This window comes from Psammomys obesus, unplaced genomic scaffold (assembly GCF_907164565.1).
Source record: "Psammomys obesus unplaced genomic scaffold, mPsaObe1.curated_primary_1811, whole genome shotgun sequence".
Lineage (NCBI taxonomy): Eukaryota > Metazoa > Chordata > Mammalia > Rodentia > Muridae > Psammomys > Psammomys obesus.
The window spans coordinates 17,632,877-17,650,710 of NW_026585895.1; the positions used below are offsets into that span (position 1 = coordinate 17,632,877).

Here is a 17,834-nt window from a genome sequence, read left to right on the forward strand (position 1 = left end):
CAGGAATAACAGCAAACACATTAAGCTTTGCACCATCTGTATGAGATGGTATGTTAACCATCACTGCAAACCAGAAAAATAAAGCAGGAAGTGCACATGTAACCATAGCTCATAGCAGCTCTGACAGTTCCACAAAGGCCCTGTGTCCTCTTAGCTTCCATCTCAACTGCCTTTCCCCTTGGCATTAGGTTTCTAAACTTGTATACAACTTAGAATTTCTGCACTTACTCTGCACTTAGGAAATGTACCACTTTCATTTAAAATATGTCTTGTCTGAATTCTATTAATACAAAATATCTAAAAGACACTAAATAAAATAAATGCAAATTTAAAGATGTAACTATTCTCACATAACAGTTCCCCAGTGCTTCCAAATCACTGAAAGCTGAGGCAATGTCTCATTGACTAAGGCTGGAAAATCTGATTTTTCTGGTTTCTGGAGTTTCTAGGATATACGTTTTACCCTCTCATTATGTCATGCTGCATTGCTGAATATTAGCCAGGGCGGCCATTATCCCTGTTTGTCTTAGCAAACTGAGAACAAAGTTCCATCAAAGTCATGACCACACACACATTTCAGTTTGAAGAAACATGCATGTGCTCAGGGGTAACTTGCAACCTCTATAATCGCATGATACAGTGTCTGCCTTTCTGTTCCGCTGTTCTTCTTCGCAATTAGCATGTGACATTTCTATGAGATGAACTTAAGCTTTATCTTTAAATGCTGTTTTTAATGTGTAAAATGTATGCACTCTTGAACCCTCAGCCCTTATGCTCCGCAATGGGCAGCTTATTCCTATTTGTCATAGTTGAAGCTGATTTCAAATTTTTAATTAGTGTTTTATTCAAGAGTTTGCTTTTACCAGAGGGAAAGAAATCCTAACCACAATACTAAAAAGCTGAAGTTGCAAAGGCTTAACAATAACAGATGTGATCGTTATAGAAGTCTGGCATAATGCGGTTTACACGCACACATCTGCTATTGCACACACACGCCTATCTGGAAAAGAATTTGTGTGGTCAAATTCTTTTTGATTTGGAAGGAAAAAAAAAAGGAAATTAGAGAGTGTAGCAGAGAAAACACATCATGTGCCCGTATACATACATACAAACATGTCTTATGTATACATGTCTGATATGTATACATACATGACTATATACAACTTTGCAACCTTATAAGTATATGTTTATATGAATTATTAATATGTTGGTAAAGTGTCTACATCTATACCATAGCACATAGCACATACAGCTAGTACAATTCAGCTGTAAAGTTGTATAATTGTTTATGTATATTATGTGGCGGGGGTGTATACTTTAAAAGACCAGCTTACAGGTTGTTTTTGTTTTTGTTTTTCCTAAAAATTTAATTTGGCTGGCATGCTTGGGAAAACAAGCATTTTCACTTAAACATGAATATGCCTGGCTTGCCTCAGCTCGTAGTCCTGCATGGCGATGATGTTTAGAGCCGCACCGTGGTCACCTCTTTGAGATGGAGCCTACACTCTCCATGCTGCTGCAGTTGCCATCAGACTTAGTCATCTTTTCCAAGCTGAGACTCTTAGCGCTATAAAGTATGCTTTCAGCTGCAAGAAAAAAAAATCTTAAAGTAGTTTTCCTAAACGTTGATATCACAGTAAACAATTGTGGGAATAGTAATTACAGAAACTAGAGTATGTGATTTTCCCCATTTATACCCACACCTCTGCAACTCCGGTCTAGCTCTTTTCATCTCTGGCTTTGCCTTGGTAAATACTTAAGTTGTATATACAGAGAGATCACAATAGTGCTATGATGGAAAAAAGAGCTACTTTGTTTCTTAACTCTGAAAAAAAGTATGAGAGAGCTTTTATTATATGCTTTTTACTCATGATGAATGCACTAAGTCATTTTCTTCTTGATTACAACTAGTAAGCAGCAGAGTCATCATTTGAGCCCAGCAATCATACTCTCTACTTTTAGTTAGTTACTATAGCTACCCAAGCACAAGATTTCATTTCTACCTATGTTACATTCAAATTTTGTTCTTAAGATTGGAATTAGTCGCCTTTTCCCCTCCTTTAGGGAACTACTAATCAAATGCGCAAAAAGAGACTCTCCAGTTCTTACTTTCTGTCTGAGGACATGCTGAATGACCCGCATCTCAGGCAAAGAGCAATGAGCAGAGCAAGCATTCTAACCAACACTGTAGAAGGTACGTGGTCATCATTTAAGCTTACGGCTCCTTAAGTAAAATCAACATAAGCTATGGTCACCTTTAAAGAGACGTGTGAAATTATTCAGAATAATTCAAAGCATATTAAAGGTGAAAATGAACAACTTAAAAAATGTTGATTTTATGAAAGAGAATCACACTGTATTCCATTAAACCCTAGCAAAGCATTTGCTCATTTAAAGAAGAAGCAGGTTGTTTTAATTAACACGCCTCATCAAAATTTATGTATATATGTGTGTGTGTGTGTGTGTGTGTGTGTGTGTGTGTGTAGCATGTATAGGCTATATAAGTAAAAATGTTAATAAATGAACAGTAACTTTTGCAAAAGTGTTTTACCAATAGTAAGGATAACTACGTGTTGTGAGTAATTGTGTGTGTATATGTGCATTTGTGGTTGAAACCAAAGGTTTTCCTCTGTTGTTCTCCATGTGATTTGGGGGACAGAATCTCCCACTAAACCTAAAGATGAGTGATTCAGCCCGGGTAGCTGACCACTAACCCTAATGATTCTCCTCTTGGGGTTTATATGCATGAACCACCGTGAATTTTCTACCTGCATTCAAGGGATCAGAAATCTAGTTTTCATGTCACAGATCATCTGAACCATCTCCTCAGTCCTATGTTAGTGTATATTTATCTGAGAGGTTCACATATGTCTGTATCTGCTCATTAATGTCACTGCCTTTCTCTGCTTCATGTCACCAATAAATACATGGAACAAGAGTTGTACATAATGTGTTGGGCTTTCCAAGAAATAATACTTTTATACAAAACATGAGCCACAGCTGGGTGTGGTGCTGCATGTCTATAATCCCAGAACTCAGGAAGGCAGAGGCAGGCAGATCTCTGTAAGTTCAAGGCCAGCCTGGTCTACAAAGCAAATTCAGGACAACCGAGGCTACACAGAGAAACCCCATCTCAAAAAAAAAAAAATTAATAATAAACCACAATGTCTGTTCAAATATTATATTTTATTGCTGATTTATACTTGGTAATGGATAAACTATACCAGTGAATGATTTCATTTTTTCTGTTGTTTTTGTTTTTTTGTTTTCCAGAACTTGAAGAGTCTAGACAAAAATGTCCACCGTGGTGGTACAGATTTGCTCACACATTTTTAATCTGGAATTGCTCTCCGTATTGGATAAAATTCAAAAAGTTCATCTATTTTATTGTAATGGATCCTTTTGTGGATCTCGCAATTACCATTTGCATAGTGTTAAACACATTGTTTATGGCTATGGAGCACCACCCAATGACTGACGAATTCAAAAATGTCCTTGCAGTGGGTAACCTGGTGAGTTTTCGAGAGTGAGCTGTCTCCCTTGGGTGTCGTCTTGCCATCTCCTTCTGGTTTTAAACCTGCAAATTTACAGCTAATTATGAAGACGTAAAAGTTACCATATGAATAAAACGATATACCATTTTAACATACTTTTTCAGGATTGTTGATTCCCATGAATAGCAACCTTCATATGTGTTATCATTTCAAGGATTGCAACGGTTTTTAACTGCCTAAATATCTGTTAACATTTTAAAGTTTTAAACGTTTTTTAAAATACATTTTATAATCACATTGCACTTCCTGAATGAATACATACTCCACATATTTTTAGGCACAGTATAGGTGTATTATTTTAAAACAGTGGTGGTGAGGTATCCAGACTCTTGTGATCTCAAATACCTCAGTTTGAATCCAGATTTTGTCTCCTACTAATTATGACCTTGAAGAAATATCTAGAACTTTTTGCTTTCCCTCTATTTCTCTTTGGCAAAAGACAGAGCTATGTGGTTTTTAATTAGAGATGGAGGCCTAAGCCATTCAAGTGAATGCCTTTTCCTGGGTTTACCAAAGCGCATGAGCTCAGAGGCCTCACCTTGCTTCCTATCTACCACCACAACTGCAGAGTGGAGAGCTCCCTGCTAATGTTTGCATGAGTCTTAAAAAGAAAAGAAAAAGAAAGAAACAAGGGAAGAAAGAAAAGAAAAGTGGTCTCATGACTTCTATTTGAACCATCTTTGCTCAACTATACTCCTTGAAGCAAAGTGTGCCACATGGAGTGGCAAGATTTTTTTTTTTTTATGTTACATTCTTGAGCCCTTTGATACCTGCGTCTTGAATTAATTATGTTTTACAAAACACTTTATGTGTCGATGCCTTAGATATCTAACTTTATCTGCCCCATGTCAGTTTCTTCTGCATCTTTTCTTCTGCATCTTTCAATCTTCAAAAGTTGAGTCAACATGGTCATTATTATTCTGTAAGTAGAAAGAATAGAAAGGGGGACTGGATCAAAGTTTCAGTATCTGAGTACATATATGATAGATAAATAGATATATAATAGATCAGATAGATGAATGATAAATAAATAGATAAATAGATAATTAGATAAATGATAGATGGACAGATGATAGATAAGAGATAGATAAAAATTTGATCAATGATAAGGAGATAAATAATAGAATGGAGATAAGATATATTTATATGAGAGATAATAGATAAATAGAGTATAGGTAAATATATTCTAGATAAATAAATAATAGGCATATGACACATCATATAAATGATAATAGATGATCTGATAGATGATGATAGCGAAAAAGATAGTCAAGAAATAAAGAGATGAGTTAACAAATAATGATTGGTAAATTGTCAAAGGATATGTGTCTGGAATTCTAATAAGATTTTTTTTTAATTTTTAAGTTTATTTATTTATTTACTTTAAATCCTGATTTTAGCTCTCTCCCTCTTCTCCTTCCAGTCTCACTCTTCCTTCCTTTTTTCCCTTCCCCTTCTTAGATAACGGGTCATCACTCACCCACCAAAGGTCATTAAGTCCCATAAGGACTTAGCCCATCCTCTTCCCCTGAAACCTGGTGAGGTGTGATCAGGGATCAGGCAACAGAGTTCATGAGAGAGACAACCCCCTCTCTCCTTATTAGGGAACACACATGAAGCCCATGCCGCCCATCTGCTACATCTGTATAGGATGCCTAGGTCCAGTCTCTGCATAATTCTTGATTGGTGCTTCAATTTCCACAAGTCCCTCTGGGATTTGGTTGGTTGTCTCTTGTCTGTTAGTTGTCTCTAGTCTGTTGGTCTTGTGGAGCTCCTGCCACCTCCAGGTCCTTCTATCCTTCCTCCCACTTTTCCACAAGGCTCCCTATGCTTTGCCCAATGCTTGGCTGTGAGTCTCAACATCTGTTTTGATCTACTGCTGGGTGTAGCCTCTCAGAGGACAGCTATGCTAGGTTCCTATCCACAAGCATAGCAGAGTATCACTAATAGTGTTAGGGGTTGTTTCTCTCCCATGGGATGGCTAGACATTGGTTGGACATTTCCTCAATCTCTGTTCTATCTTTATTGCTGCATATCTTGTAGGCAGGGTAAATTTTGGGTCAGAGTTTTTGTGGGTACCTGGGTGATTCTATACCTCCACTAGGAGTCCTTTCTAGTTAGAGGAAGTCCTCTTCAGCTTCCGATCCCTGCTACTAGGAGTCTTAGCTAGAGTCACCCCATATTCTCTCAGAAGCTTACCCTGTCTTAGGTCTATAGCTTATCATAGAGATGCCCCTTCCCATAGTTTCTTATCTCTTTGTAGGCCCTTTGTCCTCCTATCCTTCTCTACCCATGTTTGATCTCCACCCTCATTTCTCTTTGCATTCCCTCTCCTACCTTGATCCCTCTCTTCAGCCATTTCTGCTGTCTATTCTATTTCCACTTCTGAGTGAGATTTTAGCATCCTCCCTTGGGTCCTCCTTGTTAACCTATCTTCTTTGGGTCTGTGAATTGTAGTATGTTTATCCTGTACTGTGTGCCTAAAATCTGCTCATAAGAGAATATGTACCACATGTGTCTTTCTGAGTCTTGGTTACCTCACTTGGAATGATCTTTTCTAGTTCTATCCATTTGACTGCAAATTACATGACTTCCTTGTTTTTAATAGCTGAGTAGTATTTCATTGTGTAAATGTACACAATGATGATAGATAGATAGATAGATAGGCAGACAGATAGATAGATGGAGTATAGGAAAAAAAGAAAGAAAGAAAGAAAAAAGAAAGAAAGAAAGAAAGAAAGAAAGAAAGAAAGAAAGAAAGAGATGTATTAATAAAGAAAGATTGGTCAACTGTTAAAGGCTTATGACTCTGAAATTCTAGTAAGATTTTTTAAATCCTCTCTCTAATGATGAAACTGACATGAAAGCTAGAGCTTTTTAGTTTCTTGATGCTTGTATAAAAACTATAAGAAATATATGTCTTGCTTATAGAAAGAAATGAGACATTAGCCACTTTTGAAGTATGTAACACCTTATCTGTGACACAGTCATTGTTACCATCGAGTTGGCTCTGTTATATTTCAGTAACAAATATATGTTGCTTCATTTAGGTCTTTACTGGGATCTTCGCAGCTGAAATGGTACTGAAGTTAATAGCCATGGATCCCTATGAGTATTTCCAAGTAGGGTGGAATATTTTTGACAGCCTAATTGTGACGCTGAGTTTGGTAGAGCTTTTCCTAGCAGATGTGGAAGGATTATCAGTCCTGCGGTCATTCAGATTGGTAAATAGAAGCTAAAGATACCGTTATATTCTATAATGAAGGGGTACCAGGTTTGTCTGGGGTTTCCTTTCTTTACCTCTATAGTATTAGTATTTAAAACTTTTAGAAGTTCAATTGATGGCAATATCAAGTCTTACATTTAATAAATAAAGCCATTTACAAATGCATGTAAAGGGTTATAACCCGTGTTTAATTAGGAACTTGAAACTGTGCCCATTTCTATTTTAAGGTGTATTCTAATATGATAGAAACACTTTTAATCCCATATACAATTATGTATTTCACAGTAAGAAGATTATTATTTATAAGAATTTTGTGCATATTATACCCATAGCTTTATGGGTTTAATAATTAAAGTTTAAATCATTGTCACCAAAATAACTATTCAGTCTAAACACATCAAAATTATTAAGAAGTAAAATTAAGGTTGAGTTTTGAATTTTAAAAGAACACCTACTAGGCAAATAAGATCCTATCAGAATCATCAACTAAAACTATACACTATTATCATGACAGAAATGGCCATTTTGTGATAATTATAAGACAGAAATATTGAAAAACAAATGGAAAGAAAATTTTGCCTTTAGCTCCATAATAGTAATATGAAATGTGAATTATACTGAAAACTTAAAACTAAAATGAAGAGTGGAAACATGGAAAACTGTTTCATGATTAACTGTCAACTTTGTTTTTAGCTGAGAGTCTTCAAGTTGGCGAAGTCCTGGCCCACGCTGAACATGCTCATTAAGATCATCGGCAACTCGGTGGGCGCTCTGGGCAACCTGACCCTGGTGCTGGCCATCATCGTCTTCATCTTTGCCGTGGTCGGCATGCAGCTGTTCGGGAAGAGCTACAAGGAGTGTGTCTGCAAAATCAATAACGACTGCAAGCTCCCGCGCTGGCACATGAACGACTTCTTCCACTCCTTCCTGATCGTGTTCCGTGTGCTGTGCGGAGAGTGGATAGAGACCATGTGGGATTGTATGGAGGTCGCCGGCCAGACCATGTGTCTTATTGTCTACATGATGGTCATGGTGATTGGGAACCTCGTGGTACGTAGAGCTATTCACATACTTAAATTTTCTATTACAATTATTCTCTGATGTTATTTCTGTAATTTTAAAATTAACTTTATTTTAAAAACAAAATAATATTTTTAAGCTCCTTGACCAGTGAATCTGTAATTACATTTTTCAAAATTACCTCCTAGAAAAAGTCCTATTTTATAGTTTTGTCATATGAATTAAATCAAACCCCTTAAAACACTAAATCTCTTCAGATATGAAACTATGGTGGTAAATACTGCATGATTAAATTAATGATTGCAAACTAATAAAACAAGGCAAATGAGAACACTGGCTTTAATTCCTTACAGTCATAAAACTAGCAACTGGGCCAAACTCAGTTCAGTTCTTGCCTCTGTATTATCCTTTGAGTTATAAAAAAATTTTATGATTTATAATGGTTAAAAAGAATAAATAAAGAATATTTTGTGACATATGTATATCATATGACATTCAAATATTCCTGTCCATACAAAGTCTTATAGAAATACAGATATATTCATTCATTTACATGTTACCTATGGTTGCATTTATGCTCAATTTTCAAAAAGAGGAACTAATTAAAAATCCATGTTCTACAAAGTTTCAAGTATTTATTGTATAGCCCTTCAAAGAAAACTCTACCACCCACTAGTTTATAGCATTTCTTTCAAATAGCAGTATCCTCTACTTCCAGTTAGTGTTTTCTTGGCTTCTGATGGCTTGTTTCATATTTATACTGGTTGGTAAAGTCTCCTAGGCTAATAAAAAGAGAAAATTATATAAAGCATGCTTTTATGAGCCACTCAACCTGCATTTCAAACCCACTGGACAACAAATCACTTGCAGCCATATAGTAAGTACATTCACTCCCACTGGCTTTGGAACAAAATTTCTAAATATTTTTGCCCTTGTAGCCTTTATTAAATAATGAGGGTTAGCAATCAGAACAGAGAATCTACCTTCATCATTCATCAAATCACACACTAAATAAAAACATATTAAAAGTATACAGAGTAAATTATACAATGATAATTCTATATGCTTGCTGCACAAAATTAATCACCATGAAATGCCATTCTGTAAATTCTTTATCACCCTTATGTAGTGATAATACATTTCCTAGTGTGGTATAGGTTAATAAATCCTTCTAACATGCAAAAATGCATACTGTTTTCTTTTGGTCTCAAACTCCTGATTCTCCCGCCTCAGCCTCCTAAACGATGGGTTTACAATAATGCAATGCTGTGCTTAGCTAAAGAGCTTAAAAGTTTTGCGTCTTACTAGCAAGCTTTATTTGTATGCTTTAACTTACAAAAATTTTGACATAAAATAGTGAAGATAAAAGCTGCCTGTCTTGTAGCCCTTGTCTACAGTATGCTTTGTGGTATGTTGGAACCAAGGAAAATGACACAGGAAAATCATCAGACAAGAAGTGATGATCATAAACTGTGATACGATAGTAAAGAAAATGTTCTCACAGTAAAGAAGTTCTGTGCAGATACTCCAGCAAAGCTTTTGAATCAAGCCTTTGAAGGGACACAGTGTACTATTTGGGTGTGAGAACTGGTATGACAGGAATGTTTTTCTTTGAGAGGAAAATTAGTTTGTGCCAGAGCTCACCGGCAAAGTCAAACAGTACCCGAGTAGGGGAGGATTGAAAATAAATAAATAGATAGATAGATAGATAGATAGATAGATAGATAGATAGATAGATAGATAGATAGATAAATAAATAAAGCAAGACAGGAGGGATCAGTTCAAGAGTGTTGTCAGTAAAAACTGCCACCACCTGGCTTATTCCACAGCTCCTTTCTTTAGTCAGAGCAAAGCACATCTACGCAAGGAAAGGGCTCATGGAACAGTCAAACTTGCTTTCTTAGAGCACCCTCTCTGTGCCATCTCCAAGATAACACAAGCAAGTTAAAGGAGCTTAGCAAAATATCATGTTATTCTCAAGGTAAAGGCCAGGGTGGAAACATGTTTTTCACTGAATGCTCAATAACAAAGCAGCCTGACGAACAAGCAACTCGCCACAGTTTGATAGTAAAACCTAAGTGAACGTTAAATCTACATGGAACTCATTATGAATAACTTGGTTATCACTCACTAAATATCAGTTCCTTTCTGTGGTGCAGACTTCCCAGACCCTAGCTCTCAGACACTTGCTGAAGTGGACAGTGAATGCAGACTTCATACTTTTTAAGAAGTACATGCACCCAGGAGTGTCTGCTGGTACACTGGGTGAAGAGCAGAAAGATTATGGACTCCAGCTCACTGGTGGGAAGGACAAAGGAGGTTTTCCTATGAAGTGGGGTGGCTTGACCTATGGTAGAGTGTGTTCCTGGTGTTAAATGAGGAACATTTTTTTACAGCCCAAGGAGAACTAGAGAGAGAGTGTACAAGTCTGTTTCCAGATACATTGTGAATGATAATCTGAGTGATCTCAAATTTGTTATTACAAAAAAAAAGGAGAGGAAGATATCCCTGGACTGACAAATACTATGATTTGAGCCCAAAAGAGGTAGCAGAATTGAAAAGTTTTTCAATCTCCCTGAAATAGATAATGCCCATCAATACACTGTCAGAAAGCCCCTAAACAAAGGTATGAATCCCATGACTAAAGAATACAAGATTCAATGTCTTGTTACTCTACCTGTCCTGGAACACATGCATTGATATGTTGCTCCGGATTAAAAATGCATTACAAAAAATAAGGAAGAGGCTGTGGAATACACTAAACATTTCACCAAAGAAAAAATTCCAGAAAGAGATTTCCAAGAGACTTAGGCTGCGTTGCTGAGAACTTCTACTTCTGAGTATGAGTCCAGCCAAAAACAAGTCTTTAAGATTAAAAAATCAGCAATCAGATCTTGTCGGGGTCTTCTCCTTCCTGGGGGATGTCTCCCACCATCCCATGAAGTCTGGAGTGGCACGGGACAATAACCCTGCTTTGAAATGGCCAGCAAGCACTGTACAGGGATCACATACCCAGGGAACCACTTCAGGAGCGAGTTCAAATCCAGAGAACAAAGGCTACATACCCATTGGAGAGTGGGTGGGTGCTCCAAGGATGGGTGTACAAAATTAGTTGGAACTAGACCCATTCAAGAATGCTTGATTTGCATTAAACAGCATGCTCTTATCTTATGAATGGGAACACAGCACCTAATTATTTTATAGGCACAGGGAGGGGAGAGCTAACAGGAAGCTTTGTCAAAGGCCATATATCAAATACGGGTAGGGGCATCTGTGTCTAAGGCCACCCTCCAGATAAAGTCAGGCAAAGAGCAAGAGGCCCTGCTGGGAGAAAGGGAGTTATGCACTTTAATACCAAACTCAGAATGAGGTTGTAGTTCTCCTAGGCCAGATAGCTATTCTGAGCTTGGTATCAGTTTCATTGTCTTTCATTAATTATGTTCGGTGTGCTTAAATCAGGACCTGAATGGTCAGCAGAATGACAATAGTCTGATTTTCTTAGGCTATTTTTTTTTTCCTTTGAAAGTAAGTTGTGAAATTACACATGAATTGAGAGAACCTTAGAGATCCGTTAACTGGCTCACATTACAAAACAAAAACAAATGGGTAAATTTCATGATAATGATGAGGGACAATTCTCTGCTTCTCATGGTAAATCATCATGAGTTTCGCTCATGCTCTGCTTCCCAAGTCTCCATGCATGTGTGTGAAGGGAGTATTGAGACCGCCCTGAGCTGTTCTTACCAGATCATGAAAAAGTGCTTTGTCTTTTTCGATTGCGTCGTTGCATGGCAACCTGTATTTCTGAAAAGTATGCTTCTTTGTCTTTTCTGTTTTCCCCACCCCCATCTGCCCTGCTATAGGTCCTGAACCTGTTTCTGGCTTTATTGTTGAGTTCATTTAGTTCTGACAATCTTACAGCAATTGAAGAAGACACAGATGCAAACAACCTCCAGATCGCAGTGGCCAGAATTAAAAGGGGGATAAACTATGTGAAACAGACCCTACGAGAATTTGTTCTAAAATCATTCTCCAAAAAGCCAAAGGGTTCTAAGAACACGAAACAAGCTGCAGATGCGAACAACAGGAAAGAAAACTATATCTCAAACCGTACGCTTGCTGAGATGAGCAAAGATCACAAGTTCCACAGAGAAAAGGATAAAATAAGCGGTTTTGGGAGCAGTATAGACAAAAGCTTTATGGATGAAAATGATTACCAGTCCTTTATTCATAATCCCAGCCTCACAGTGACAGTGCCAATTGCACCTGGGGAGTCTGATTTGGAAAATATGAACACCGAAGAACTTAGCAGTGACTCAGATAGTGACTACAGCAAAGAGGTAAGGCCACTTTACAGATATTGGTGCACTAATAATTTGTAGATGAACCAACATTTGAGATGTTTGGCGTTCTCAGGTCCAACATTGGCTATGCAAAGAGAGAGATCGTGGGTGTCGTTTTAAACAGCTTGATGACTGTCTGAATAAGATTTTCTTGCTAGTGCTTACTTGATCTCACCCTGCGTAGCTAACAGGATCTTCCCATCTTCCACTTCTTTCTTGTTGCCGGTGCTGCAGTTAAACACTCTTAGTCTACACCCTGTCAAATTCCTTTGTCATCTCTATCATTCTTATCTTTGTACTCACTGCCTGCCAATTCCAACTAGTCCCTCTGCCTCCACTTTTCATCTACTCCATGCATTAAAACTGATTTCACTTCAGTTCATTCCTGTTCATGTGCTTACCATGGTAGAGTCATCCATGGCTTCCATAGTCTCCTGAAGTGTGCATTGCACAGAAGGCTTCACAATAGAGACTGAAACAGCTTTGAACACCTGTGTTTCTGCTTTCCTGCAAATCCATCCTTAATACCTAGTACAGTTCCTTCTATGCCATAAAAGCTTTCTACCCATGTGACTTTGCTTGAGATGTCCTTCTGTGAACAAAATCCTGAATAAATCTTTAAAACTTGAAATTCAAATTCTTCTTCAAAGTCATTAGTTCCTAAATCACAGCTCACATGATTAAATGCAAAGTTCTCCAAACACTTACCTGTTGAGTCCTACCTGAACTCTAGTCAAGAGAAAATCATCTAATTTCAAAGCCTACATAATTTTATATCTCTCTCTATTTATTACTTAGATATAAATTGTTTTGAGAAATTTTATGGTACATTAAATGGTACTGTGAGCTCAGAACAAAAACTTTAAAAATATATTTGTGTCTTTTCTCACCTCAGTCTATGTATGCTTAAGTAAGTCAAAGTATGTGCTGAACTATATTCCATTTATGTCAAATATAATAACCATAATTCATCATTAATTATTGCTTGGAAATGATTTCCTGTGATATTTTTTATAATTTTCTGATTTTATTTATATCGTAAATTATTGGAGTCCAGCTTCTACAAAGTGAGTCCGGGACTCCCAAGGCTAAACACAGAGAAACCCTGTCTTGAAAAAAAAAAAACAAACTTTAATTTATAGTCAGTGTATCAAATATATTACATGGCACAGTAATGGGCAATTCACAGTCATATATTCAGCCAATGTAGTACATTTATATGTCGCTACAATCATTTATTGAGTAAACAAATGATTAAATGTATTATTAATATATATCACTAAGGAAAATAATTCCCTTCCTGATGGCCAGGTCAGGAAGTAAACCCTTTACATATATCTTTTACATGAAAAACTAAAAAAAGGACTAATTTCAACTTGTAGAAAAAAATTCAGCAGCATGTCTCTGAGTTTAGTCTCATATGGAAAATGAAATTCACTCAATCACCAGTTTTTCTCCCAATAACAATGAAAGTTATGAAGTTTCAATTGCTCTAAAATAAGCCTAAAATCCTAGTTGTCAATAAAATTTGCCAAACAGGAAAGTCAACCAAAGCCATATGAAGTTGCTTATTAACATCCAGGAGGATTATTTTACCCATGGTTTTAACCTCTTCTTAACCACATTACATGTCGTCAAAGACCATCACAAATAAAGACACATTCAAAGGTGACAGGGTGATGAAGCATAGTTTTATTTTTGGGGAGAGAGGGGTAGGTGCACTTCTTGTAAATGTATTTGACTTAGAAGAATGTATGTATAGTTTTGGATTTAAGAACTAGTCAGTTTACAGACTATGCTTTGGGACAGCTCAACTGCACCCAAATGAAGTTGAATGGTAGGTATCAGGAAACATATCTAAAGGGAAAAGGAGGAGCCAAAGTTTCAGAATGGTTGGAATCGTGTATGCTTAATTGTGTCAATCGTTGGAGGCATTAGTACAGAGAGAGCTCTGGGAAGGTCTGATTGAGAATGTTCCCAGGAAACACCTAACAGCTTTAAGATGTAAGAAATGTCACAGTGTTGGACAGAGGGGCATGTTAAGCTGCTGCATTTGTAGCATCCATCTCACCTGCTCCTAGCATAGCCCTTGGAGTAATCTCAACTTAAAGCAAGGCTGTCTGGCCAGTTTCCTGCTCTTAACCAGATGCAGGCTCCTCCTCTGCCCTCCAGGAGGAGGAACGTAACACTGGATGATGCAGCTCACTTATGACACAGTACTTTATACAGAGGAACTCAGCCTTTGGCAGCTGGATCAATGAGTGACTCACCAGAAGAGGGGATCTGAATATAACTCCACAGCTTCTATACCACTCCAGCACCCATAGAAGAGAGGTAGATGCAAAGAGACAGAGAATGAGACACAGAGAGAGACAGACAGAAAGACAGACAGGCAGACACAGAGAGACAAAGACACAGAGACACAGAGAGAGACACAGAGACATAGAGGAAGACAGGGAGAGAGACAAACAGAGAGACAGAGGGACAGAGAGACAAAGGAGAAAGACAGGGAGAGACATAACAAAAAGGTAATGCATACACTAGTCAATCTAGTTCTTATGGTGCACATTCCTTTCCAACCTAGATAGTAGATATCATGTCCACACATGAAATTGACTGAAACTCTGAAAGACTAATAAGGTATGTTTGCTGTACATGTTTCTGGAAACTTTTCAGTTTGGATGCCAAAACCATATCACAGTCTTACAGGACATAGAAAGGCAAGACAATAATAAGCAGGAATAAAATGACCTTCAGTTATTCCCCTGCAACAATAAAACTCAGGATCAAATATTCTGTTATAATGGAACTCGGCAATTGCTGATTCATTGTAAGTCTAACATTGCACTCCTAATTGCAGATGAATCTTAACTCTGAGCTTAGATTCCAACTTCATAATCATTCTTTTTTATTGGACATTTATTTTTTATTAATTATTTATTACAGTTTATTCACTTTATATCCCTGCTGTGGCCCCTGCCCTCTTCCCCTCCCAATCCCTCCCTCACTCCCTCATTTATTTATTTCTTTTTTATTAATTACACTTTATTCACTTTGTATCTCCCCATAAACCCCTCCATTCTCCCCTCCTAATCCCACCTTCCCTCCCCCTTCTTCACGCATGCCCTTCCCCAAGTCCACTGATAGGGGAGGTCACCCTCTCTTTCCTTCTGATCTTAGTCTATCAGATCTCATCAGGAGTGGCTGCATTGTCATCTTCTGTGGCCTGGTAAGGCTGCTTCCCCCTCAGGGGGAGGTGATCAAAGACCAGGCCAATCAGTTTATGTCAGAGGCAGTCCCTCTTCCCATTATTATGGGACCCACTTGGACACTGAACTGCCATGGGCTACATCTGTGCAGGGGTTCTAGGTTATCTCCATGCATGACTTGGTTGGAGTATGAGTGTCTGGAAAGACCCCTGTGTTCAAATTTTCTGGTTCTGTTGCTCTCCTTGTGGAGTTCACAAAACTAAAGTCCAAGTGGATCAAAGACCTCAACAAAAAACCAGACACATTAAATCAGTTAGAAGAAAAAGTGGGGAAGACCCTAGAACTCATTGGTACAGGAGACAACTTCCTGAACAAAACACCAACAGCACAGGCTCGAAGAACAACAATCAATAAATGGGACCTCATGAAACTGAAAAGCTTCTGTAAAGCAAAGGACACCGTCATCAAAACAAAACGAAAGCCTTCATAATCATTCTTAAGCATTATTTTATTGTTGGCTAAAATTTATTAGCCAACAATATCAACAAAATTAACTTATAACAACCTTATTCTTTGTTTTAATGAATTGATTTTTAATCTTTAAATATATTTTCTCAAGACAGCGTAAGTCTGTCTTTTCCACTCATTATTATCAGTGTACACTATTTAAAAGCCTAATATGCATGGATATGCAAGGATAATTGTGTGTTATAATACTTTGCCTCTACTTTCATGTAATCATTAATAAATAAGACAAACTCCTCTTAAACAAGTTCAGGCCCTGTGGTCACTATTTGATATGTGTTCTGAGGTGACAACTGCTGTGGGTAGCCCTGGGGTTCTTACTCTGACTTCTCAGGCTTATTGATGAGATTGGCATCAGAGAAGCATCCCTGAAATGAACAACATTGGCTTTGCAGCTTCTCCATTGTCTTCATAAAGATTTGCATCATTACAGAAACAGCATAAAAGTGATTTGGCCAAATAGTGTGCTGCTCTAATAGGCACAGATAAAGGATACAATTAGGAAACATGTATTTGCATTATCATGTCTTATTGTACAAAAATACAATATAAAGTCACTAAGAAAATAAAAGTTAAATTTACTTTTAGAATCAGAAAAGTACATAAAATAAGAGTATATGAAGTTGAAGAATAAGAAATTGCAAATATTCAATCAATTTTATATTCCAGAATTCAAAGTTTCGTATCTATTCAGTATAACATAAAGAAAAAAATGTAAAAAAAAGTACTATATTCATTTCAAATGCCTAAACAGTATGTAACTAGCTATAATTATTTCATCTATTACTTGCATTCATGTACAACATGGAGCATAGATTCATATTTTCGATATATGCTCAGCATAAAGACAGGCATATTGTTTCATAAATTATAGTCATTAAATATTTTAACCTTTTTCAACATTTGATTTCCAAATTGACACTAAAAGTTCATGTAATATTCAAGTAATTATTCATCAGCTCATCAATTAAGTATTAATGGGTGAAAATAATGAAATAATTTTAACCTGGCAGTTTGCAAGTGAGATGAATATACAGCTCAATACAACACAGGCAGGGTTAGCACATTCCTGTAACAGGGTCCTTTCGTGTCCCACTGAGGGTCTCCAAAATAAGAAATCCGTGTCTTAAGGCTGGAAGAGGGAGCCCTTGGGTCGAACTCTGACACACAGAGGTAAATTCACTGGCTGTCTTTGCCACAGAAGGAAATTGCAGGCCAAAGAGCAAGCCCTCACATCGCTCACCTAATTTCCCTCATTTATCCCTCCACTCCTTCTTCTACTCCGGATTTAAGCCTCAAAGCTATCATCTCTGAAAAGAGAATATGAGGTGCATGCCTGATATGAAATACATTCATTTTATTGATTTGATAAAATGTTACTTAAATGTGTACAATCATCAAAGTTAAATATTTTATACCCACTTACTGGAATTTTTTTTCATTGTTATTAAATCTGTATCTCTTTAGATTTTATCAAAGTTTTTTTTTTCCCTCAGCCTTTCATTAAAGGGTAGTTTATATTTTCAGTTTGTATTGAACTTTGTAAAGTATAATCATCCTTACCAGAAATGCTTTTGACTGACCAGATTTCACTGTTTCTTAGTGCGTATTAGCAGGGAGCTGGCATTTGATTCTGCCGTTCATGCCTCAGTTCCAGAAAAATCAATCACTCTTCTACAGAATTCGACCTGGATCATTTCTGTTTCTCAGATTGGCTCCAAACCCTTTGAAAAATCTTTTCATCTTTATTGGGCAATGAAATATTGGTCTGAAATATCTAAATCAAGATTTTGTATTCTTTACGCTTTGATAGGTTTGGAAGTACTACTTTCCTGCAGTGATGTTTAAATTCTTGACTCTCATTAAACATGACAACTAAAAGTAAATTGGGAAATATTTATTGTAAGAGTATTTTTCTCAAATTATATACTATTACTCTCACCTAAGCATATAATCT

General features: G+C 37.1%; 1 protein-coding gene across 1 annotated transcript in view; it reads left to right on the plus strand.

Annotated features, from left to right (window-relative positions):
• The window catches only part of Scn9a (sodium voltage-gated channel alpha subunit 9), a 163,576-nt gene that overhangs the window by 104,780 nt on the left and 40,962 nt on the right, over positions 1-17,834 (plus strand). Inside the window, exons 13-17 of the mRNA XM_055600182.1 lie at positions 2,065-2,194; positions 3,274-3,512; positions 6,605-6,778; positions 7,474-7,830; positions 11,664-12,140. Coding sequence (XP_055456157.1) covers positions 2,065-2,194; positions 3,274-3,512; positions 6,605-6,778; positions 7,474-7,830; positions 11,664-12,140 — 1,377 coding nt within the window. The remainder of the gene's footprint in view (positions 1-2,064; positions 2,195-3,273; positions 3,513-6,604; positions 6,779-7,473; positions 7,831-11,663; positions 12,141-17,834) is intronic.